This window comes from Heterodontus francisci, chromosome 15, assembly GCF_036365525.1.
Source record: "Heterodontus francisci isolate sHetFra1 chromosome 15, sHetFra1.hap1, whole genome shotgun sequence".
NCBI classification, from domain to species: Eukaryota; Metazoa; Chordata; class Chondrichthyes; order Heterodontiformes; family Heterodontidae; genus Heterodontus; species Heterodontus francisci.
The window spans coordinates 19596181-19620407 of NC_090385.1; the positions used below are offsets into that span (position 1 = coordinate 19596181).

The window sequence follows — 24227 nt, forward strand, 5'->3', positions numbered from 1 at the left end:
GTGGAGGCTGATCAAAATCCTTTTACAGCCAGAGACAGCTTCCAAAATCAGGGAACCAAATTCAAATCCATTCCAGAGAGGGTTGAACAAACCTACCACAAAAGTTAGTTGCCAACTAAAATCAGAAGCTACAAACTGGCTAAGATGGGGATTTTATTTTAAAAAAAAGTACAGCTTTGGCAGTACTCTTCTTCTTTGGCCTCCTTGTCTCAGGAGACAATGGGTAAGCACCTGGAGGTGGTCTGTGGAGCAGCGCCTGGAGTGGCTATAAAAGGCCAATATTCTTCCACAGGTGCTGCAGAAGAAATTGTTTGTCGGGGCTGTTACACAGTCCACTCTCCCCTTGCGCTTCTGTTTTTTTTTTCCTGCCAACTGCCAAGTCTCTTCGACTCGCCCCACCTTTATGGCAGCCCGCCAGCTCTGGCGATCGCTGGCAACTGACTCACATGACTTGTGATCAATGTCACAGGACTTCATGTCGCATTACCAAAAAAGGAAAGGGAGAGAATACCACAAGGTCTAAACCTTGCAGTCTTGTTTTTTTTTTTTGGGGGGGGGGGGTGGAAAGAGGGCAGTGTGGGTTCCACAAAAACCCATGGTCAAAAAAAAAAAAAATCAAGTCAAATGATGCAGCCAATCTTAAGACACTGACAGCATGACTGGATGTTGAAATTTTATTTTAGAAATTTTCAGTAAAATAGCATGCATATACATGTATATATCTGAGTAAAGAACAAGGCACAGGGGAGATCAAGTTAAATATTGAGGCAGCTTCAAGTTGCAAAATTAATTTGACACAGGTTGATGTACACACACACACAAATACACAATTACCACAGACATAAATAAAGTAAAGTAGATTGACTATGAGGAGGCTTCACACGTGATTTTCAAATGTCAAGTAATACTGCAAGATTGAGAATCAGCAACTCTGGGGTCACAATTCAACCTGATTATAAAGTTATCTGAATTAGCTGATAAATCAAGAGGTTTATCTACAGATGCGCATTTTGAGTAAACTCAAATTGATGAGTATTAAAAAAAAAAAAGGCTATAAGAAACGAATCCACAAAAGCATGTAGAGTGTACCTATCCACCTTTCACAATATTCTGTTAACACATGTGAATGTCTGACATTCAGGCAGTTTAGAAATCATTGATAAATGCAAACAAAATTGTGCTATGTTTGAAAGTTTAGTTTGTTTAAGGTCTAGGCGTGAAAGCATTTTGTACTGGGCATTCTACAAGTGTTGTATTTGCTGCTATTAAACAATGCAATCTGGTCTCCAGTTTTCTAATTCAGTATTTTGCCCAAACATTCAAATTGCATGCAAGGTAGTAGAATAAATGTGCAACACAGGAGGAGTTTAGAACACAAGTATATGGGAAGCAATTGAGGACAACAGTTCACAAAAGGAACCCAAACAAGGCACTAAATGTTGGATCCTTCTTCTGGGACAGGTGAGAGATTCTCTTTCTCTTGCCGAAGAGCAGCATTTTCCAGCTCCAGCATTGCAACTTTCTCCTCCAACTCTTTGATTTTAAGCTTTGCTGAAAGAAAAAAAAGCTTATTCTTTAGAATCAGGCCCAAACCCCTTTACACAACAGGTTATATACATTTCTCCTTTTATCCCATCAACTCCAATGCCAGAAAGTAGTGTTAACTGGACTGGAGAGAAGACCCCTGTGCATTAACATTGCTTTCTAGGGATAGGCCACGAGCCCTTGGAGACATGATCTGCTCAGTCAAGTTTTCTTTGTAGGTTGTGAACAAAAAAAATATATAATCTGCTTCTGTTTGAGTGACTGCCCATTGAAAAATACTTGCGTTTGTTCTTGGTTTGATGCTCAACTGGTGATAAGTTTCTCAGCAGATCAAATACTTTCATCACCACAACACTTTAGCACTGAGGGGGGAAAAGAAACATATCCAAAAACCTTTTTGCTCCCCTGCAGGCTGGAGAAGTTAATGTTGCACACTTTACTTGATAGATGAATCATGTTCCAATTTTTTTTTTTGGGGGGGGGGGGGGGGGGGGGGGCGGGGGTGGTGAATGGCAGGGGTTGCGAGAATGCACGGCAGTGGCGCAGTGGTTAGCACTGCAACCTCACAGCTCCAGCGACCCGGGTTCAATTCTGGGTACTGCCTGTGTGGAGTTTGCAAGTTCTCCCTGTGTCTGTGGGTTTTCGCCGGGTGCTCTAGTTTCCTCCCACAGCCAAAGACTTGCAGGTTGATAGGTAAATTGGCCATTATAAATTGCCCCTAGTATAGGTAGGTAGTAGGGGAACATAGGGACAGGTGGGGATGTGGTAGAAATATGGGATTAGTGTAAGATTTGTACAGGTGGGTGGTTGATGGTCAGCACAGACTTGGTTGGCCGAAGGGACTGTTTCAATGCCATATCATTCAATCAATCAACAGAAAAAGAACGCAACTTGCCTTTCCCCCTTATGAAAAGGAGGTTGTTTGAAAGACTATTTCTCACAAATAATCAAAACTCTTACCCACTTCAAGCTCCTGTTTGGATTCAGATGTAGATTCTTCTTCTGCAATTTTATTCTGCAAAGACAAAAATCATTCTAAACATGTACAGCCCATCATTTCAGAATGTACAGCCTTTTAAGCACTGCAAAATATGCAACACAAAAATAAGACAGGCTTCATTAAATTTGGTGTAGAAATGTTACTGGAGAGGAATGCCAACAAGAAAGATGCTAGTAGATGCTTCTGAGAAGGGGCCACAGAAGATGCCCCTGTTAGGAATGAGAAATCCCAAATCCCACTCAAGTAAACTAGGCCTCAGCTGATGAACTCTTGTCTATCTGCCCAGATGTCAATCTTCTTGGATGGCAGAAGTGAGGGTTAGGGTGAAAGATAAAAGACAAATGAAGCATCAGGTGACATTTCTACAGGTTTAAGGGTCTTTTAAATTGCAGGCCAAAATTTAACTTTCAAAATCAGTCTCTTTGGGTGGGTGGGGAGGGGGAAGGAAAGGGGTGCAGAGAAAAAAAAATAAAAAATCTACCTGCTCATCAATACTGCTCGCAGGAACTTGCTGTGTGCAAATTGGCTGTGGCATTTCCTCCATTAAAAGTGACACTTCAAAAAGCAAAAGCAAGTCATTGGCTGGGACATTGAAATTGTGACGACTGCTATATGAATGCAAGTCTTTCTTTCCTTCTGAACCTGTATGAGGAAAAGTGTGTGTACAAAGCAGCCAAGACAATTGGCCACTGTGTAGCATAAGGGAGTCAAGATACTGACTAATTACTGCACAAAAAAAACTGAAATGGAGGTTTAAAAAAATATAAATGTCAAGTGCCAAGATCTACAGAAAAAGTCTTCCCAGCTTTGAGTCCCAAAATCCATCAGTTTTAGTTTCACTTGGTCACTGACTGCGGGTTTAAAAATAAACACATTTGCATACCAGATTGCCTTTTGGTTCTGAAGTTAGTCTTTCTCCTGCCTTCACTCCAATCTTCTGCTTACGGTTTTCTGATAGTGGTTTTGTTCCACTTTTCTTTGGAAATTTGACAGTCACCTCTCCTACAGCAAAATAAACCAGTAAGCTTTGACAGAATGGATTTAGAGGGGTGAAAAGTAGGGCACAATAATCAAAATACAGAAACACCAAATGTAATTTTTAAATATAAACTTTGCACTCACTCCTAAGGAAAGTTAAAAGTAGTCACAAAGTAGAGCACCGGAAAACAAAATTTGCAGTCCCCAGGAAATAAAAAAAGTCTTCACCCTCATACAAGATACATCCAAGGATGCAAACAAATAGTAGGGCAAAACAACTGGTAATTGAAAACTAGTGCCAGGAAAACCCCACCTGCCAAGACTGAGGCACACATTTTGCCTCATGAACATTAAAACTTTAAAAACTAATCTGACTGGAAGGACATTTGCATAATACCAGACAATGTGGAAACAAAGGGAGCCAATCCCTGTTCCTCCAATACACAGAAGTGGTCAGACCAGTTTTAGTTACATAGCAGAGTTTTTGAACTCCCAAAGGGTTTTGAGGACAGAGAGAACATAGTGTGCTCATGGACTGAGAAGATCTCCTCTGCCTTCATCACTTCCCACAGAAGTGAATCTTGTAAAAACAAGTGAAACTCAGAGAGAAGGGTTTGCTACATGAACAAAGTTATGATTACTGGGCCCCAATGAATTGAAAGACCATAGCTTCAATCAAAGACTACAGCGAACTAGAGAAACTACAGCAAACTTGAGAAACAGTGACAAGACATTGCCTCAAACTGTTCTACTTATCTTTTCTTCTGCTCTTTTCTATTCCTATCTGCATGTTTATATTGCAAGTGCATGCTAGCATGAGTGCGTTGTATATCCGTAGGTGTGAACTGTAATAGAGTTTAAGTTAAAGGTTTAATGAATTTCCTCTTTCTGCTTTAAACCAAAGAAAACCTGTCTGTTCAGTTCTTTGCCTTATAATTGGAAACTGAACAAGGATTTACAAAAAAGGAGCTCAAAACAGTGTGTTTAAAATTAAACCCTGTTACAATAAGACCAGGTGAAGATAGTAAAAGACCCCTAGACACATTGCTCACCTGGTCATAGCACGAGACAATTTGCCAAGTGCACCATTGAGCACTAGTTCAACCATATGCAATCCATGAAACTAAACTGCAAAAGCCACCAATTTGAAAAAAAAAGCAGGAACCAAGACCCCACAAAAAGGATTCAAATTCACGAATAGTCCTCTAGGTCAGTGACCACACCCTGTACATTAGAGCAGCAGAAAAAAACCTGTACCCTTTGATAAAGTGAAGAAAAAAAAAAAAAAAAAAAAAAAGACCCACCAACTCAATTTGCCCCCAATTTAAAAATAAAATTGTGATTAACTGTATGTGGTGTCAGAAATCTACAAATAAGGCCAAACCAAGAAAAGCTGCAAGCTGCCCCAAAAAGTCAGCACACTCACTTGCAAAGACCATGCAATTGGTGGCCACGCAGATACAGTAGTTATTTTACAAATGGAAAACAGAAGGCCAGAGGATCAACCTCAAAATATTGTCCAGACATGGAAATAGGTATACTGCTCAATACTAGCGATAATTCAACAGCAAGTCAATGCTGTCATGAAATATATCATTGGTGTTTATATACTGTAAATTCCAGTGGTCCTTCTGATGGACATATACTCCTGCATCCTCAGGGGTAATTTGTGGCAAAACTAAAAAGGAATTTTGAAAATTTCAAATATACAGCCGAACATGCACTAGATAAATGTGAATACACCCTGTTAATAAAATATTAGACTCAAACAGATGGCAAGAGTGCTCGCCTCAAGGAAAGTCCTACTTACTTTTCCCAAGAAGCTCTGCAAATATTTAACTTTTCTTAGTACCTCTATTTTAAGAACTGTGTAACAAGGAATAGAGCAAAGTATGCAATAGCAATGCATCCACTTATGGTCTGGGTGCAACAGGTATCCTTCAGTTACAATTTGCCTACACATTTACATCAATACCATAAAGAAAAAAATTAACTCATACCAACTGTCTTGGATCTCTTTGGGGATGGACATAATCTTCTCTTCTGTTCCATTATACTGCCTGGGCGTTTTATGCCAGTCACAATATCTTTGGAGGTCAAAACTAAAGATTTGTTGCCATTTTTGTTGACACTTGGAAGGCCACCCATACCTGTATAAAATACATTTAAAGTGGTAATACCAAAATTTAGGAATACAGTCTTTTCCAGCTGAAAAAAAATTGAAGGGCCAAGTTGAATGGAAAAACAAGAATGTTAGTATAAACTAGGAAAGTTTGAAGAACAAAAGGGTGTGTGAAAGGATAGGGAGTGGGACGGAATGCAACCAAGTTGAAAGTTTACAGCGCAAAGCAGCCACTTGGCCCATCGTCTGCATGGCCAGAAAACCCCCCAGCTTAATCCCACTTTCTGGTTTTTGGACTGTAGCCCTGCAGGTTACAGCACTTCAGGTGCACATCCAGGCAGCTTTTAAAATGAGATGAGCTTTGCTACCTCTACCAGCTTTTAGACAGAGTTCCAGAACCACACCCTCCCCTACTATCCTCAGGTTTTTCCTCACCTCCCCTCGAATCCTTTTATCACTTTAAAATCTATGCCTCCTAGTCACTGACCTCTGCTAAAGTATATAGGCCCTTCCCATCCATTTTGTCCAGGTCCCTCACAATTTTGATAATCTCAATCAAATCTCCCCTCAGCCTCCTCTATTCTGGAGACCACCACCAGCCTTTCCAATTTGTCCTCAGCTAGAATTTTATTGTCCTGGCAACATCTTCAAGTCTTCTCTGTACCCTCTCTAGTGCAATTACCTCATTACAGAAAGGATGTGAGCAGAACTGCACACAGTACTCAAGTTGTGGCCTAACCAATCAGTTACACAGATACAGCATAATCTCTCAACTCTTATATTCTATGTCTCGGCTAATAAAAAGGAAAAGGTCTTCTTAACCACCTTATTGACCTGCCCTGCTACCTTCAGGGATCTGTGGACACGCACTCCAAGGTCCCTCACTTCCTCTACACCTCTCAGTATCCTCCCATTTATTGTTTATTCCTTTGCCTTGTTTGACCTTCCCAAATGCAGCACTTCACACTGCTCTGGGTTAAAATCCAATTGCCACTTTTCTGCCCACCTGACTAGTCATTGATGTCTTCCTGCAGTCTACAGCTTTGCTGTTCACCAACCACGCAGCCAATTTCCTCAATAATATTTGCAAACATCTTGATCATTCCCCCAAAATTTACATCAAATCGTTAATTACCACAAATCAGGGGACCTAGTACTGAGTACTGTGGAATTACACTGGAAACAGAAACTTCCGCAAAAACAAAAATTACCTCGTTTCCTGCCACAGCCAATTTTGTATCCAGCTTGCTACATTCCTCTGGATCCAATGGACATTTTTTTTTTGTTTAAAAAGTCTTCCATGTGGAATCTTGTCAAAAGCCTTGCTAAATCTGCACTACCCTCATCAATCCTCCTTATTACTTCCTCAAAAAAAATAATTCAATCAAGTTACTCAGACACAACCTTCCCTCAACATATCCATGCTGACTATCGTACCCCAGACCCTTTAGAAATGCACAAATTCTGCTGTCAACATTTGGATTATTTTCACATTAGGGCTATTTGTATTGCCAGATACTGCACAGCAGTCAGTTTAACTGAAGATTTTGTTAGTTACCTTGAATGCTACATTTAAATTGGGCAAGATGAAATGTTACAACAAAATTCACTGATTAAAAAAGATCCTAGATAGGACTGAATATCTGGGTGTCATATTAAAAGTCAACACCAGATGGCGTAGATCAGTCACTCAGAACTGAGCCAGAATAAACCAGCAAACTTGCAGACCAACACAGGCTAAAAAATGCAGCAAAAAAATTGTCAGAAGCCAAGACAAAAACAGAAAGTTAAGCATGCATGACAAACAAGATGTTCACTGCTCCTCTTCCACCTAAGAAATAAAACAGGACAGAATCAATCACACGAGATTACAAAATCAGTGTGCTACGATATTTTAAGAAACAAGAGATGCAAGGAGTGCTTAAAATCAGACAGAATGATGTAATTAATCCAGAAAATAGCTCAGAAGCAATTCTATCCAAAAAGCAGAAAATACACAATAACCAGTATTAATTTAGAAGTCATACTTCCAGGAAATTTGTAATACCCCAAACTCATGTAACAAGAAAGAATTAATTTGTTTGGATTTCAGAAATCCACCTTCATGTTAAAGGATCAAAAAAAAAAAAACTTTTATAACAGCACCTTGCACAACTTGATTGACTGAGCTGCTTAGGGAAGCAGTTTTTGAACTGCGTCCTGTTATATTCTAGAGGATTTGGAGGAAAGGCTCCAATAGGTGTGAACACACACAGATCTGTGTGCGTGTCCCAGGTGGGTCAGTTACAATCCAATGCTGTTGCCCAGTATTAATGAATGGTGATTTTCTTTGGCATTAAAAGTTTGGTAACACAAGTCAATTAACTAGTGTAAATCTATCAGTCTTGAGTGTACAAGTGGAGGAGTTGGAATGGTAGCCTTTAATGTAGAAAAACAACTCTGGACTGACCTGTAAATTTGACTGTCTTAATAAAATTGAATTTGTCCAGTCCTTTATCTCCCTTAGCTGAGTGGACAACACTAATGTTGATCAGCGACTGTCTACCCATTCTCCACCACTCTTCGGGAGCAGGTTGTGTTGGGGGTGAGGGCATAAGAGTGGTAAACATATTTCCAAACTGAATTTGGGAACTAAACAATCTAAAACATTAATGCCTGATGCCACAAAATAATGCATGGTGCCAACTGAAGACTCCATTAGTAAGTCAGGGACAGCTACAGGCACCCAGGCAAGCAGCACTTTTAGCACCCAAAACCACTGGATGAAATCAGGAATGCAAAAAGTGTGTGCATAAACAAAAACCACTCCGGAAAAGTGCTGCAAAATAAAAAAGATTATAAAAGCCTTTGTTGCATGGTTAGTCGCGGCTCAGTTGGCAGCACACAAGTCAGAGGTTTTGGGTTCAAGTCCCACTCAAAGACTTGAGCATAACAATCAAGCTGACACTCAGTGCAATACTACACTGTCAGGTTTCATCTGCCCTCAAGTGGACAAAAAAGATCCCTTGGCACTCTTTCAAAGAGCAGGGGAGACAGTGGCATAGTCACAACTAGCAATCCAGAGGCCAGGCGAATGCCCCGAGGACACTGGTTCAAATCCCACCATGGCAGCTGCTGGAATTTAAACTCAATTAGTTAAAAAAAAAAATCTGGAATTGAAAGCTAGTCTAACGGTGCCATGAAATGATTAATTGTTGCAAAAATCCATCTGATTCACAACGTCCTTTAGGGAATGAAATCTGCCATCCTTACTTGGTCTGGCCTACATGGACTCTACACCTACAGCTGACTCTTAACTGCCCTCTGAAATGGCCTAGCAAGCCACTCAGTTGTCAAGGGTAATTAGGGATGGCAATCAATGTCCACATTCCATGAAATGTAAAAAAATCTCTGGTATCCTGGCTAAAATCTGGTCACCATTACATTGCTGAAATCAGCTGCTGTGTTTCCTATATTACAATAGTGACTTCATTTCAAAAGTACTTCAGTGGCTGGAAAACAGAAGTCCAGTGATTGTAAAAGGTGAACTGCAAGTTTTGCTTTTTAAAAAAAATAAAATCTACTTTTAAAGCAGAACCAGCTACCACTATTGAGGGGATGGGGGCGGAAGGCAGCAAAACTATTCTTGTATAGCAAAGCAGATGCCAACCATTTGTGGGGTTCTGGCAAGAACAAAAAAAAAAAAAAGGAATTGTCACTAGACTTTCTTTCCAACCTCCCCCTCAATTGCACAGTAGACTTCAACTGCGCACGCATGATCAGAAAATATGCCATATTCAGTTACAATTTTGCTATTCATTAAATATTCAAGATAGAATTTTAAAAAAAACTTTCACTGAATGTGTGTGTTGCTGGCTAGGTCAGCATTTACTGCCCACCCTTAATTGCCCTCAAGAGGTAGTGGCAATGAGCTTCCTTCTTGAACTGCTGAAGTCCATGTGGTGTAGGTACACCTACAGTGCTGTCAGGAAGGGAGTTCTAGGATTTTGACCCAGCAACAGTGAAGGAACAATGATATAGTTCCAAGTCAGGATGGTGTCAGGAAACATATGGAAAATTACTTTGAATTAAATTGCAGGTTTTGGACAAGTGACAGATTAAAACTAGTGAAAAGGTAAATTCAGATGGCTCACTGAATTGAAGACAAATTATTGGTTTGGCAATTATCCCTACTCTTTTTGCTCAGTCAATGCACAGATTCTAATTAGTGGGATGTGACTAGTGGTGCCCACAAGGATCTTTTCTGGAACCTCAACTATTCACTAGTGGCTTAGATAATGGGATTTAAAAAGCCACATTTCCAAATTTGCCAATGACACCATGATAGGCAGTATTGCATAGATGGAAGCATAAAATTAGAGGTAGATAGATTTAAGTGAGCAGGCAAAACGGTGACAAATGAGAGATCATCCACTTTGGACTTTAAGAATAGAACAGGATACTCTCAATGGTGAAAAGCTAGAAAGTGGCAATCCAAAGATCCAGCTACATAGATCATTAAACTGCCACTATATCTATAGGACTAGTATAAAAGAGGGGGTAGAAGTCATCCTTCAGTTATACAAAGCCTTTGTTAGACTACACCTGGAGTACTGGTAAGCAGTGCTCAGCACACCTTAGGAAGGATAAAATGGCCTTGGATGGTGTTCAGTGTAGATTTACTAGAAATGATACCTGGGCTCCAAGGAGGAGGAGATTACACAAACTAAGGTTGTATTCCCTGTCATTTAAAAAGGTTAAAGGGGGATTTGATCAAAGTTCAAGATAAGAAAGGGAACAGAGGGTAGATTGGGAGAAGTTATTTCTTCTATCTGGAGAGTCTAGGATGAGGGGCATAGTCTAAAAAGCAGAGGCAGTCCTTCATGCAGAGGGTGGTAGAGGTTTGGTACTTTCTTCCACAAACTGCAACTGATGCCAAATTAGTTTTTTTTTGGTTAGCCAAAAGATACTAAGAAATATGGGGCATAGGCAGCTATACAGAACTTGGTCACAGATCAGCCATGATCTCATTGAATGGCAGAACAGGCTTGAGAGGCTAGACAGCAATAGATGGGATGGACTCAAGAGGAGACAAATACCTTGGGAATCATTTGAAACAACTGGATTTGCAATAATTGGTGAGGGTACTTTAGAATCTCTGGATAGATGTACCAAGATGGGTCAAATGGCCTATAATTATTCCAATTGTCTCGTAACCTCAATACCAAATTTAAAAAGTCTAATTTAAATACTTTTTATGCTGTCTTCTTGATCAAGTACTATTGTGCATACTTCGTTTAACTTCCATTTGGTTAAAAGTTACATTGAAATGAAGCAGAAATTCAATTTTAAAAATAAAGCACATCATTCCTGTATAGGACTTTAAGTATTATTACAGGCTATCAAAATTAACATCTCTTTACAACATCCCAAAACAAATCATCTACAAAGTCATCTAGTCCTGCATTAATGGGGGTTGCTTAGTATCCAAATTGCACTTGCAGTGGGAAGTAATGAGTGAACAAAGTATGAAGTACTATAGCAGCTCAGTAGTGTTTTCAGCATTCTTCCCTAATTTAATCAGCAAGGTGCATCAATGCACTCGACAATATTTACAGCTTACCTATATTAAAGAGTTCGGCCTGTTTGGATTCAGCTTTTTGGGTTTCCTGCACAGGTAGTTTTGACAGTGCCAGTGGAGATCTAGTCTTCAATCCAGGTATCTTTGTGACAGCTTTCGCCAAAAGTTGATTAGATTCTGCTTTAGGAGGCATCTGAAAGAGATCAGGAGATTTCTCTAAAGTATTGATCCAGTGAGCAGGGATATTGCCCAGAGGTCCTGTCAGTACATTAGATCAGGATAGATAGTCTAATTGCCCTATTCTTAAATGCCATCCTTGATTAAATACACATCTCTATTATCTAGATATTACTAAGCAATTAGCAAAATCAAGCTCCAAACTGTAAAATACTAGAGATTTTGGAAACTTAAAAAATGCTGAAATACACGAGGCAGCATTTGTAGAGAGAGAGAAAAAAAAACGTTAATGTTTCAGGTCATGCTGAAAAGGTAATTAATCTGAAATGTCAGGTTTCTCTCCACAGATGTGGTCTGAGCTGCTGATGCTTGCAGCATTTTCTGTTTTCCTTTGAAGAAAAGTTTTAGCATCTCTGGCAGCTTCTGTACCCCCCCTCCTAAAAAAAAGGTAGTAAATGACCATTGATAAGTGAATTTTCATGCAGGCCTTAATCATTGATAAATTCCCTCTTGCTAGTTATTAAGCCCAAGCAGGATCGTAAAATTAAAGAGAACGGATTTTTAGTGCCCCAATGCTCAGTAACTTGTAGTATTTTCATTTACAATTGAATCAATTCCAATTCTGGGAGAAAAAAAAAAAGAAACCAGATACTCCTGCCCCCACCCGAAATTGGGAAGCTTTAAATAAAATCAATCCTTGCTCACAGGCTACCAACCAAATGAATTGTTGTACTACTTGCACCCATTAGTTGCTACATACAAGTGAGCTACCTCGGTGAAATACAGAATGGGGTGTAACAGGTAGTTGCGAAAATACACTTACTTTGGTATGGGTTCCAACTTGGCATGATGGAATCTGGTTATTTCCTGCATTCTGCCCAGTCCCCATTACACTACTTAACCTTCCCAAGGTCTGACGAGGCTTTGGAAGGCACATCTTTGAAAAACTAGGTGGCTGCATTGGAGGTTTTCCTCCTCTTCCTACAATGGAAGAACCTAGTTTAGAGGTTCGAGCAGGAAAAGGTAGAGAGCTCTTTTCAGCTCCACATATCTGTGCTTCATTAATGTGTTTCCTTCTGGCTCCAGGGAGATAGGACGTATGTTTTAAGGAACCTGCAGTTGCTACTTTGGTTTGCTGCAATTGCTCTCCAAGTCTTGGTGCATTTACAATTTTTCTACTACAAGTTTTAGTTTCGGTCACATCAACGCGAGAGCTTCTGGAGTCATCTTTGGTCTTAACCTCTTTATCTGGGCAATCAACTCCATGCGAGTCATCCTGAAGAGTGGAGGAAGAGGTCTGGAAAGAATGGTCAAGTGGTAGATATTCCAGAAAACTCTGTTTCAATGCAACAGATGGAGTGGACATGCAGTTGGGAGCCCATTCTGAATTCACTAGATCATGAATAAATTCTGCATGCTCACCAATATTTAGTTCCTTGTTTTCTGAGGGGTTTATCAGATGTAGAGACTTTTCCAGAGCCCGAGTTCTTTTATGCAATTCTGCAGAACAGCTGAGGTCACCATCACCTTGATTTGCTTCATTTAACCTTTTCTCTGTACATGTAGAATCATCCCCCTTTCCTAAATTGAGAGTTGAAGTTGAATCTTTTGAGTTACTACTTCCACCATTCTGCTCTTGCTGCAACTCTGATATAGAATCTAGAGCACTTCCTTGATGGCCTTCACATTTTCTCACAAGTTGAAGATTTTGGAAACTCAGTGGTACTACTTCATTTGCGCCGCCTAAAGATTGCGGCAGCTTGGAATTGGGAAAATTGTTTGTTTTGCTGGTGTTATTTTCCAAACTCTCTTCATGCTTTGATGCATCAAATGTAGCATCTTTGCAGTCATTCACAGTCATGATTCCATTTGACTGCACTTGATCACCTGTAGCTAGAAGCTTCTTGCAACTGGACAAGGTAGTTGCTTTGCTACCATTTTCATGATTGCCTTCATGCTTCGATGCATCAAATGTTGCATTATGGTCATCCACAAGCATGGTACCATTTAACTGTACAATGTCTCCTGTAGATGGAGGCAGCTTGCCATCAGATAAGGCAATTGCCAGGAGGTCATTCCCAAAACTGCTTTCATGCTTTGAGGCATCAAATGTTGCATTTTGGTGGCCCTCCACAGTCATGGTACTATTTAACTGCACTATGTCTCCTATAGATGGGGGTAGCTTGCAGTTGGACAAAGTAGTTGCTTGGCTATCAGTTTCGAGACTGCCTTCATGCTTTGAAGTATCAAATGTTGCATTTTGATGGTCATCCACAATCATGGTACCATTTAACTGCACTAGGCCTCCTGCAGATAGTGACAGCTTGCAATTGGATACAGTAGAGGCCTGGCAGTCATTTCCAAAATTGCTTTCATGCTTTGATGAATCAAATGTTGCATTTTTATCATCTCTCAAAGACATGGTTTCATTTAACTGGATTAAATCTCCAGTAGAAAGAGATGGCATGGCATCTAACAAAGCAGGTGCCTTGTAGAGCTCATTTTCAAAACTGTCTCCATGCTTTGGCACAATTTTATTTTCATTGACACTTAGTGTGGTTTCTTCACATGACAGCAAGTCACTCCTAGACACAGAGGGCTTGCAGTCAGTCAAAGTCTTTGCTGGCACAGAACTTTTACAAGAGGAATCATTCTTTGTGCATAAAGATGGTGTATTTGATGCAACACTCAACACTATGGTTTCATCCAACTGAATTAATTCGACTGTACATGGAGATGGCTCGTAATTGGATACAGTGGGCAACTTGCTCAGGCCATTTCTGGAATGGACATCATGCTTTGGGGTATCAAGGACACCATTTTTGCAGTCATTCAGGTCACTCAGCATCAGAGTTTCATTTAACTGGATTAAATTTCCTGTAGAGGAGCAAGGCAGAGTTCCAGTCTCAATAAAGTCATTATTTATCTTGGCACTAACAGATGGGCTTTCAGTTTGTATTGCTTCTAGTGCGTTAATTAGTTGACAACTGGTATCCTTCAAGCCATTTTCTTGCAATTGTGAAGTGTAGCCACCTTTTGGAGATTTTGCTGGCGAGGTGTCTGAATAACAGGAGTATACAGAACAGTCAGATGGTGCAGGTTCCTCATTTATTATGGAAACATTAGTCATAGGAACTGGATTTATTGCAACTAGATGGGCAGGACAGGTCTCACTTTTATTGCTTAACTCAGCAGCTATATGCAGGCATTCTTGTGCAACAAAACTGGTTAATAAAGGTGACAAGTTACTAGGTTCCACAAGTGGAAGAGAGAAATGGGCAGATTGGGTTTGCTCATGTTCAGGTATACTGTCAGCAACACTGATGTTGGGCAAGCACCGTTGTATCATTACCACATCTAAATCTTTTGTTTTTAAAGGAATCTGCCTTGTACATTTGCCATCAGCAGGTGGAAGACAATAGGTTGCATTTAGAGAATTTTCTTTTGGGAGTGCAGCCATTTTGAATTTGCTATTCATTTTTCTATCCAATTTTTGGGTAGAATTTAGACTCAAGCAGCCTGTGCTGAATCGCCTATTTTTGACAGTTGAGATGCTTGGCACCCTTGAAATTTGTTTCGCAGAAGCTTTCAAGTTATTGGTACCAACAGTCTGTGGCTTTTTTGAGCAGCTTTGAAGGGGACTTTTTCTGATCGGCAGCGAAAGTCTACATTGTAATGCTTCTTCTCTATTCCCCTTAGCAGCTGTGGGAGTAACTGCATTCCGTGAGGTTCTAGTAAAAACATTCGTTGAAGCACAACGTTTTGGTGCAGCTACTGAAGACCTCATTGAACTCAGTCTGGATAAGTGACATTTCAGCATGGAGGCAAGGGAAGAAATAAAGAAAAAAAAAATACATTAGCAGGTCAGCAATAATTTTTTTTTTAATAAATTGTATACTCAGGCTTTTGTGACCACAAGGCAAGTATTACTCAAGCATTTAATGGATTTCTTTGCTAAAAATTATTTGCTCAAAGAATTATGTATATTGGATTACATAAATTGAATTTAAGCCAACTGATATTTTTGTTGATTAAGAAATAGTAAAATGTTCTAATTGTTTGGACCTGAAATAATTTTTAATAGCTGCAAGACAGGACAAACCAGAATAGAGTCTTTCTTCATTCTAATCTAATGATACTTCACTGCGAAGGCAAAGGCACTTCAGCTGCTTCAATGACCTTCCCTCCATCATAAGGTCAGAAGTGGGGATGTTCACTGATGATTGCAAAGTTCAGCACCATTCACGACTCCTCAGATAATGAAGCAGCCAGTGTCCATATACTGGAAGACCTGATCATCCAGGTTTGGGCTGATGTGTGGCACAATTGTTACTTGCCACTTAAGTGCCAGGCAATGACCATCTCAAATAAGATTTTAGATTCTTTAGATTTAGAGATACAGCACTGAAACAGGCCCTTCAGCCCAGAGTCTGTGCCGACCATTAATCACCCATTTATACTAATCCTACACTAATCCCATATTCCTACCACATCCTCACCTGTCCCTATATTCCCCTACCTATACTAGTGGCAATTTATAATGGCCAATTCACCTATCAACCTACAAGTCTTTTGGCTGTGGGAGGAAACTGGAGCACCCGGAAGAAACCCACACAGACACAGGGAGAACTTGCAAACTCCACACAGGCAGTACCCAGATTTGAACCCGGGTCACTGGAGCTATGAGGCTGCGGTGCTAACCACTGTACCACCTTAAACTGCTAACCATATGCTGTTGAACATCAAGGGAATTACTATCACTGAATCCCCCACTATTAACATCCCGGGGGAGCACCACAGACCAGAAACTGAACTAGACCAGCCACAAATGCAGTGGCTGGCAATTCTGCAGCTAATAACTCACTCCCGTCTCCCTAATGCCTGTCCACCATCTACAAGGTAGAAGCCAGGAGTGTGATGGAATACTCTCCACTTGCCTTGATGGATGCAGCTCCAACAAGAAGCTCAACACCATCCAGGATAGAGCAGCCCACTTGATTGGCACCCCATCCACCACTTTCAATATTCACTCTCTCCACCGACACACAGCAGCAGTGCGTACCATTTACAAGATGCACTAACAACTCACCAAAGCTCCTTAGACAGCACCTTCCAAACCCACAACCTCTACCACCAAGAAGGACAAGGGCAACAGATGCATGGGAACACCACCACCTGCAAGTTCCCCTCCAATCCACACACTATCCTGACTTGGAACTATATCACCATTCCTTCACAGTCACTGGGTCAAAATCCTAGAACTCCCTCCCCAACAGCACTGTGGGTGTACCTACACCCAAAGGGCAGCAGCAGTTTAAGGCAGCAGCTCACCATCATCTTTTCAAGGACAATTAGGGATGGGCAATAAATGCTGGCCTTGCCAGCAACACCCACATCCCCCAAACAAATGAAAAAAAAATTTGGAGATGGTTTAGGAGCTGGACTCAGTTGGAAAGGATAATTAAAAGTGATGCAATCACCAGAAACAAAATCACATGGTAATTTAATTGCATTACAATGATTTAATGCAATCAAGATATCAAACTAATCAAGAAATCAGATAAATATTAACACAATCTCAACTGCAGATCCATCAGTACTGCTCTCACATTACAATCAGGCTCCTTCTACATAACAGCATTGTCCCAATTTCACCATATACATTCAACTCATTCATTGATCATTGTTGAGACTGAAATGCTTAATGGGCAAAATGCAATTTACATTCTGAAACACAAGGCAGTCAGCTTCACCCAAGCTTACAAAAGTTATTAAAAGAGATGGACACATCCAATAATATTGGTACAAAAAAACCCCCTTGATATTCAAACATGACCAGTATCCCAAACGTTCAATGGCCGCAAGAAAAAAAAATCTTGACCATGACTAAGGTCAGAGTCTGAGAGTTTCTCTCCTGGTCCCAACTTGTCTTTCCCCAATACGACCCTCCTCTGCCATTGAAGGGCTACTAACAAGACACAGCAAAGTGAGTAAGGCCAGCAGCCAAACCCCAAGGTTCCAGGAAAAGACTGAGATTAATACAAATATCTAGTCACAAGCTGACGAATTTCCCAAGTGTTTTGTAGCCAGTGAGATACAGACCCTAGCGGAATGTGAGAGGCAGCTTCCACCCCCTCCTCCAGTAACCGAAAACAACGTCAAGGTGGCCCAGAAAAACAACAGAATACAAACCTCCCCGACATCGGCCTGCCAGTTAAGTTCACGCCCACTGGTGCCGGTGTCCCACTCCAGCTGCCCGGACTCCGGACTACCTCAGCAATGCCAACACTCGCCGGCAAACCGCCGCTTTTGAACCTGACGCCCCGCCCCCCGCCAGTCTCGCTCCAGCTCTCGCGAGTTCTCCGTCCCCAGCCGGCGCCAATTTCAAATTGCAGGAAGTAACAAGTCATTCATTGTCTATGATATTGTATACATTCAGTTTGTAATATTGCATTTAATATTTATACTTGCATTGTGTATGATATTGTATGTAATCATAGTTTATGATATTGTATATACTGACCCGGTACACAAAAGTCCGAGTATCAGGCCTGTGTCCTCAGTAATATAAAAGCAAAATACTGCGGATGCTGGAAATCTGAAACAAAAACAAGAAATGCTTGAATCACTCAGCAGGTCTGGCAGCATCTGTGGAAAGAGAAGCAGAGTTAACGTTTCGGGTCAGTGACCCTTCTTCGGACCCTTCCGAAGAAGGGTCACTGACCCGAAACGTTAACTCTGCTTCTCTTTCCACAGATGCTGCCAGACCTGCTGAGTGATTCCAGCATTTCTTGTTTCTGTGTCCTCAGTACCTTGCTCTATGGCAGCGAGGCCTGGACAACGTATGCCAGCCAAGAGCGACGTCTCAATTCATTCCATCTTCGCTGCCTCTGGAGAATACTTGGCATCAGGTGGCAGGACCATATCTCCAACACAGAAGTCCTCGAGGCGGCCAACATCCCCAGCATATACACCCTACTAAGCCAGCGGCGCCTGAGATGGCTTGGCCATGTGAGCCGCATGGAAGATGGCAGGATCCCCAAGGACACATTGTACAGCGAGCTCGTCACTAGTACCAGACCCACCGGCCGTCCATGTCTCCACTTTAAAGACGTCTGCAAATGCGACATGAAGTCCTGTGACATTGATCACAAGTCGTGGGAGTCAGTTGCCAGCAATTGCGGGCAACCATAAAGGCGGGGCTAAAGCGTGGCGAGTCGAAGAGACTTAGCAGTTGGCAGGAAAAAAGACAGAAACGCAAGCAGAGAGCCAACTGTGTAACAGCCCCGACAACCAATTTTATCTGCAGCGCCTGTGGAAGAGTCTGTCACTCTAGAATTGGCCTTTATAGCCACTCCAGGCGCTGCTTCACAAACCACTGACCACCTCCAGGCGCTTACCCATTGTCTCTCGAGACAAGGAGGCCAAAGAGGAAGATAATATACATTCATAGTTTATGATATTGTATGATATTGCATACATTCATTGTATATGATATTGTATACTTTCGTTGTACATGATAGGGTATACAGACATAGTTTCTGATATTTTATGATGTTATATATATTCATTATATGATAGTGTATGCATTCCCGGTTTATGATATTTTTATGATGTTAAATATATTCATTATATGATATTGTATATATTCATAGTTTATGATATTGTATGCATTCATAGTATATTGTATACTGTATACATTCATTGTTTGGGATATTCACTGTATCTCCTAACATCATAAAAACTGTGTGCGCAGTTTCCCCTGGTCGGTTGGTGCCGAAAGGAGTTGAAGAAAAACCCGGATCCCGCTATTTAATCCCTTAGTTCGTAATGTTTGTGGAACTGTAATTGATTAATCACTAATAATTCATAAAAGCACTGATATTAGTACTGAGGTGAATTCAATTTTACCTCAGTGTTTTTATCCCACTATTTAGTGGGGATGCATTAGGTATCCATGCCAGTGGGTTGCTACCTGTCCACGTGAAAGTTGAGATACTTGGCTGATTCCTCCCAGTGAGGGATACCATTCACTGATCAGGAAATTACAGACAGTGAAAGGAGTGATCTTAGTCAATGCATTTTTCCTGATTTCCATTTATTGTCAATATTCCTGGTCTGCATTTACCCAAATTCATATTTCTGTACATATTTATCCAATACTTTAATTTGCATTCCTTATTTAGGTCCATTTTCCAATCCAAATACTTAGTTTATAATATTATACAAAGAGTCACAGACTGTCTCTCCCATACCTGTAACTTGTTCTACTTGACTATAAGCGTCAAGAAAATTGTGGTCATGGGACATCTCCGCCCCTGATCACTCTAAGTAACACCCCACTTGAAGTGGGGCAAATTGTGCTACCTTGGATCCATGGTGACAGACAATCTATCCCTTGATGCAGAGCTCGATCCAAGCATAGGGAAAGCAGCTACCACCTTTTGCCGACTTGAAAAACGCGCAATGGATAACACCAAGCTGACCCTTAGGACAAAGCTGATGGTTTATAAGGTAAAAGCAAAATACTGCGGATGCTGGAAATACTCAGCGGGTCTGGCAGCATCTGTGGAGAGAGAAGCAGTGTTAACGTTTCAGGTCAGTGACCCTTCTTCAGAACTGGCAAATATTAGAAATGTCAAAGGTTATAAGCAAATAAAGCGGGGGTGGGGCAAGAGATAACAAAGAAGAAGGTGTAGGACAAGGTCACAGAATAGTTGACCAGAAGGTCATGGAGCAAAGGCAAATAATATGTTAATGGTGTATTGAAAGCCAAAGCATTAGTACAGATAAGGTGTTAACAGACTGATATTTGAACAGCCGCAAGGACAAACATGAAAAAAGAAGTGGGTAAGCAAACTGAACAAACTAAGATGAAATAAAATAAAATAAACACAAAAAATATATAAAAAAAGAAAAAATAACTAAAAATAAAAGTAAAATGGGGCGCCCGTCCTGCTCTGAAATTAATGAACTCAATGTTCAGTCCGGCAGACTGTAGCGTGCCTAATCGGTAAGTGAGATGCTGTTCCTCGAGCTTGCGTTGATGTTCACTGGAACACTGCAGCAATCCCAGGGCAGAGATGTGAGCGTGAGAGCGGGGGGGGGGGGGGAGTGTTGAAATGGCAAGCAACCGGAAGCTTGGGGTCCTGCTTGTGGACTGAGCGGAGGTGTTCCGCAAAGCCGTCACCCAGTCTGCGTTTGGTCTCCCCAATGTACAGGAGACCACATTGTGAGCAGCGAATACAGTATACTACATTGAAAGAAGTACAAGTAAATTGCTGCTACACCTGTAAGGAGTATTTGGGGCCTGGGATAGTGAGGAGTGAGGAGGTAAATGGGCAGGTATTACACCTCCTGTGATTGCAGGGGAAGGTGCCATGGGAAGGGGATGAGGTGGTGGGGTAATGGAGGAGTGGACAAGGGTGTCACGGAGGGAACAATTCCTTCGGAATGCTGAAAGGGGAAGGGAGGGGAAGATGCATTTGGTAGTGGCATCATGCTGGAGATGGCAGAGGATGATCCTTTGGATGTGGAGGCTAGTGGGGTTGAAAGCGAGGACAAGGGGAACCCTGTTGCGGTTCTAGGAGGTAGGGGAAGGGGTGAGGGTAGAGGTGTGGGAAATGGGCCGGAAACGGTCAAGGGCCATGTCAATCACTTTGGGGGGGGGGGGGGGGCGGTGGGGGGTGAAATCCTCAGTTGAGGAAAAAGGAAGACATATCAGAAGCGCTGTCATGGAAGGTAGCATCATCAGAGCAGACAGGTCGGAGACAGAGAAACTGGGAGAATGGAATGGAGTCCTTACAGGAGGCAGGTGTGAAGAAGTGTAGTCGAGGTAGCTGTGGGAGTCGGTGGGGCTTATAATAGATATTAATAGACAGCCTATCCCCAGAGATGGAGACAGAGAAGTCGAGGAAGGGAAGGGTCGGAGATGAACCATGTAAAGGTGAGAGAAGGGTGGAAATTAGAAGCAAAGTTGCTAAAGTTTTCCAGTTCGGGGCGAGAGCAGAAAATGGCAGCGATACAGTCATCAATGTACCGGAAAAAGAGTTGGGGGAGGAGGCCTGAGTAGGACTGGAACAAGGACATATCTCACAAAAAGACAGGCATAACTAGGACCCATGTGGGTACCCATAGCAACACCTTTTACTTGAAGGAAGTGAGTGGAGTTGAAAGACAAGTTGTTCAATGTGAGAACAAGTTCAGCCAGGCGGAGGAGGGTGGTGGTGGATGGAGACTAGTTGGGCCTCTGTTCAAGGAAGAAGCAGAGAGCCCTCACACCATTCTGGTGAGGGATGGAGGTGTAGAGAGATTAGACATCCATAGTGAAGAGGAGGCGGTTGGGGCCAGGAAACTGGAAATTGTCAAAATGACGTAGGGCATCAGAAGAGTCACAGATGTAGGTGGGAAGAGACTGGACCAGCGGAGAAAAGATAGAGTCAAGATAGGAAGAAATAAGTTCAGTCGGGGCCCGAAATGGTCATCAGACCTGCAGACAAGGGTGGTGCTGTTGTTGTCTTGCGTACTGACCTCTACCTTGCAGAGGCTCAGCGCCAACTCTCAGACACTTCTTCCTACCTCCCCCTGAACCATGACCCCACCACCGAACATCAAGCTACTGTCCACAGAACTGTCACGGACCTCATCTGCTCTGGAGATCTTCCCTCTACAGCTTCCAACCTCATAGTCCCACAACCCCAGCCAGCCCGCTTCTACCTCCTTCCCAAAATCCACAAACAGGACTGTCCCGGCAGACCCATTGTGTCAGTCTGTTCCTGCCCCACTGAACTTATTTAGAGTCATAGAGTTATACAGCACAGAAACAGGCCCATCGGCCCATCGTGTCTGTACCGGCCATCAAGCACCTATCTACTCTAATCCCATTTTCCAGCACTTGGCCCATAGCCTTGTATACTATGGCATTTCAAATGCTCATCAAAATACTTCTTAAATATTGTGAGGGTCCCTGCCTAGAGGTCGGTATGCCAGACAACAACAGCACCACCCTTGTCTGCAGGTTTGATGACCATGTCGGGCCCCGACTGAAGTTATTTCTTCCTATCTTGACTCTATCTTTTCTCTGCTGGTCCAGTCTCTTCCCACCTACATCCGTGACTGCCAAGGCCATCCAGGATGATGGTAAGTTGCTACGTTATGCACCTTTTCCACTCACTTCTCACCCTCATCCTGAAAGATGCCATGAAATGGAAACTTCAAATGGAGAGACTAGATCTCCTGCTTTCTCCACACCCACCCTTCCCTCACCCCCTCCCCTCCCCTTATGCTTTTGTGCTTTCAGTCAAGAATTGCCACCTGGTCAGCTACTGAGCCTCATTATGGAGGGCAAGAGTAACAGCGGTCCTCTGAGGAAGACGCACCAGCATTTGACTTAAAACCAGCAGCCACCAATTCAGACACCAGCACCGTTCATACCTTAGAGGCTAGTATAGGTTCATGATCAGCACGTGGTGAGTCACCTAGCACAAGTGGACAAGGCGGTTGCAGTTGGGTTCTGCTGCAGGGGGCTCAGATGAGGACTTTGTTGGGGTGAACTACAGAAAATTGCTGATTAACATGCACACCAAGATGCCTGGTGTATTGGTAGCCCTGCCAGTTAACCTCCAGTCACTGGCTAGGAGCATGGAGGACACTGGCTCCACTGTGACTCAGGACATCACGCAGAGCTTGGAGCCCATCCTTTCAACCATGGAAGTGGTGGTCAACTCCATGGCATATGAACATACAAACTAGGAGTAGGCCACTCGGCCCCTTGAGCCTGCTCCGCCATTCAGCAAGATCATGGCTGATCTGATTGTAACCTCAACTCCACATTCCTGCCTACCCCCGATAACCTTTCTCCCCCCTGCTTATTAAGAATCTATCTACCTCTGCCTTAAAAATATTCAAAGACTCTGCTTCCACCGCCTTTTGAGGAAGAGAGTTCCAAAGATTCACGACTCTCTGTCTTAAATAGGCGACCCCTTATTTTTAAGTAGTGACCCCTAGTTCTAGATTCTCTCACAAGAGGAAACATCCTTTCCACATCCACCCTGTCAAGACCCCTCAGGATCTTATATGTTTCAGTCAAGTCGCCTCTTACTCTTCTAAACTCCAGCGGATACAAGCCTAGCCTGTCCAACCATTCCTTGTCTTTGCCCACTTACTTAACCTATCTATATCCCTTTGTAGTCCCCTTATGTCCTCTTCACAAGTAACTTTCCTACGTATCTTTGTGTCATCAGCAAATTTAGCAACCATACCTTCAGTCCCTTCATCTAAGTTATTTATATAGATAAAAGGTTGAGGCCCCAGCACAGATCCCTGTGGCACACCACTCATTACATCTTGCCAACCAGAAAATGACCCATTTATGTCTACTCTCTGTTTCCTGTTAGCCAGCCAATCTTCTATCCATACCAATGTGTTACCCCCAGCACCATGAGCTTTTATTTCTGCAATAACCTTTGATGTGGCACCTTATCAAATGCCTTCTGCAAATCTAAGTACAATATATCCACCGGTTCCCCTTTATCCACAGCACATGTAACTCCCTCAAAGAACTCCAATAAATTGGTTAACATGATTTCCCTTTCACAGAACCCTGTTGACTCTGCCTGATTATCTTGAATTTTTCTAAATGCCCTGCTATGCCATCTTTAATAATAGCTTCTAACATTTTCCTTATGACAGATGTTAATCTATCTGGCCTGTAGTTTCCTGCTTTCTGTCTCCCTCCCTTTTTGAATAAAGGAGTTATATTTGCTATTTTCCAATCTAATGAAACCTTCCCCGAATCTAGGGAATTTTGGAAAATAAAAACCAACACCTCAACTATCTCACTAGCC

The 24227-nt window shown here is 42.0% G+C and overlaps 1 protein-coding gene across 2 annotated transcripts; it reads right to left on the reverse strand.

The window, feature by feature from the left end:
• Window positions 1-667: 667 nt before the first annotated feature.
• Window positions 668-17658, reverse strand: LOC137377848 (uncharacterized). 2 transcript variants are annotated; one of them, XM_068047919.1, is made up of 7 exons: window positions 17575-17658; window positions 12206-15179; window positions 11248-11398; window positions 5524-5673; window positions 3429-3547; window positions 2506-2560; window positions 668-1551 (listed from the first exon to the last, which is right to left on the reverse strand). In XM_068047919.1, the coding sequence occupies exons 1-7, from the start codon at window positions 17583-17585 to the stop codon at window positions 1433-1435; spliced, it is 3579 nt and encodes a 1192-aa protein (XP_067904020.1). In that variant the 5' UTR covers window positions 17586-17658; the 3' UTR covers window positions 668-1432. The 2 variants fall into 2 exon arrangements, with proteins under 2 accessions (XP_067904020.1, XP_067904021.1); XM_068047920.1 differs by having other exon boundaries at window positions 1466-1546.
• Window positions 17659-24227: the final 6569 nt, after the last annotated feature.

What these genes read in the sequence shown, in the direction of transcription:
- LOC137377848 (XM_068047919.1), bottom strand. An exon ending in CAGAACCAAAAGGCAATCTG is followed by an intron (nt 2,561 to 3,428) that starts GTATGCAAATGT and finishes TTGTCTTTGCAG; the next exon opens with AATAAAATTGCAGAAGAAGA. An exon ending in CAAACAGGAGCTTGAAGTGG is followed by an intron (nt 1,552 to 2,505) that starts GTAAGAGTTTTG and finishes TTTTTCTTTCAG; the next exon opens with CAAAGCTTAAAATCAAAGAG.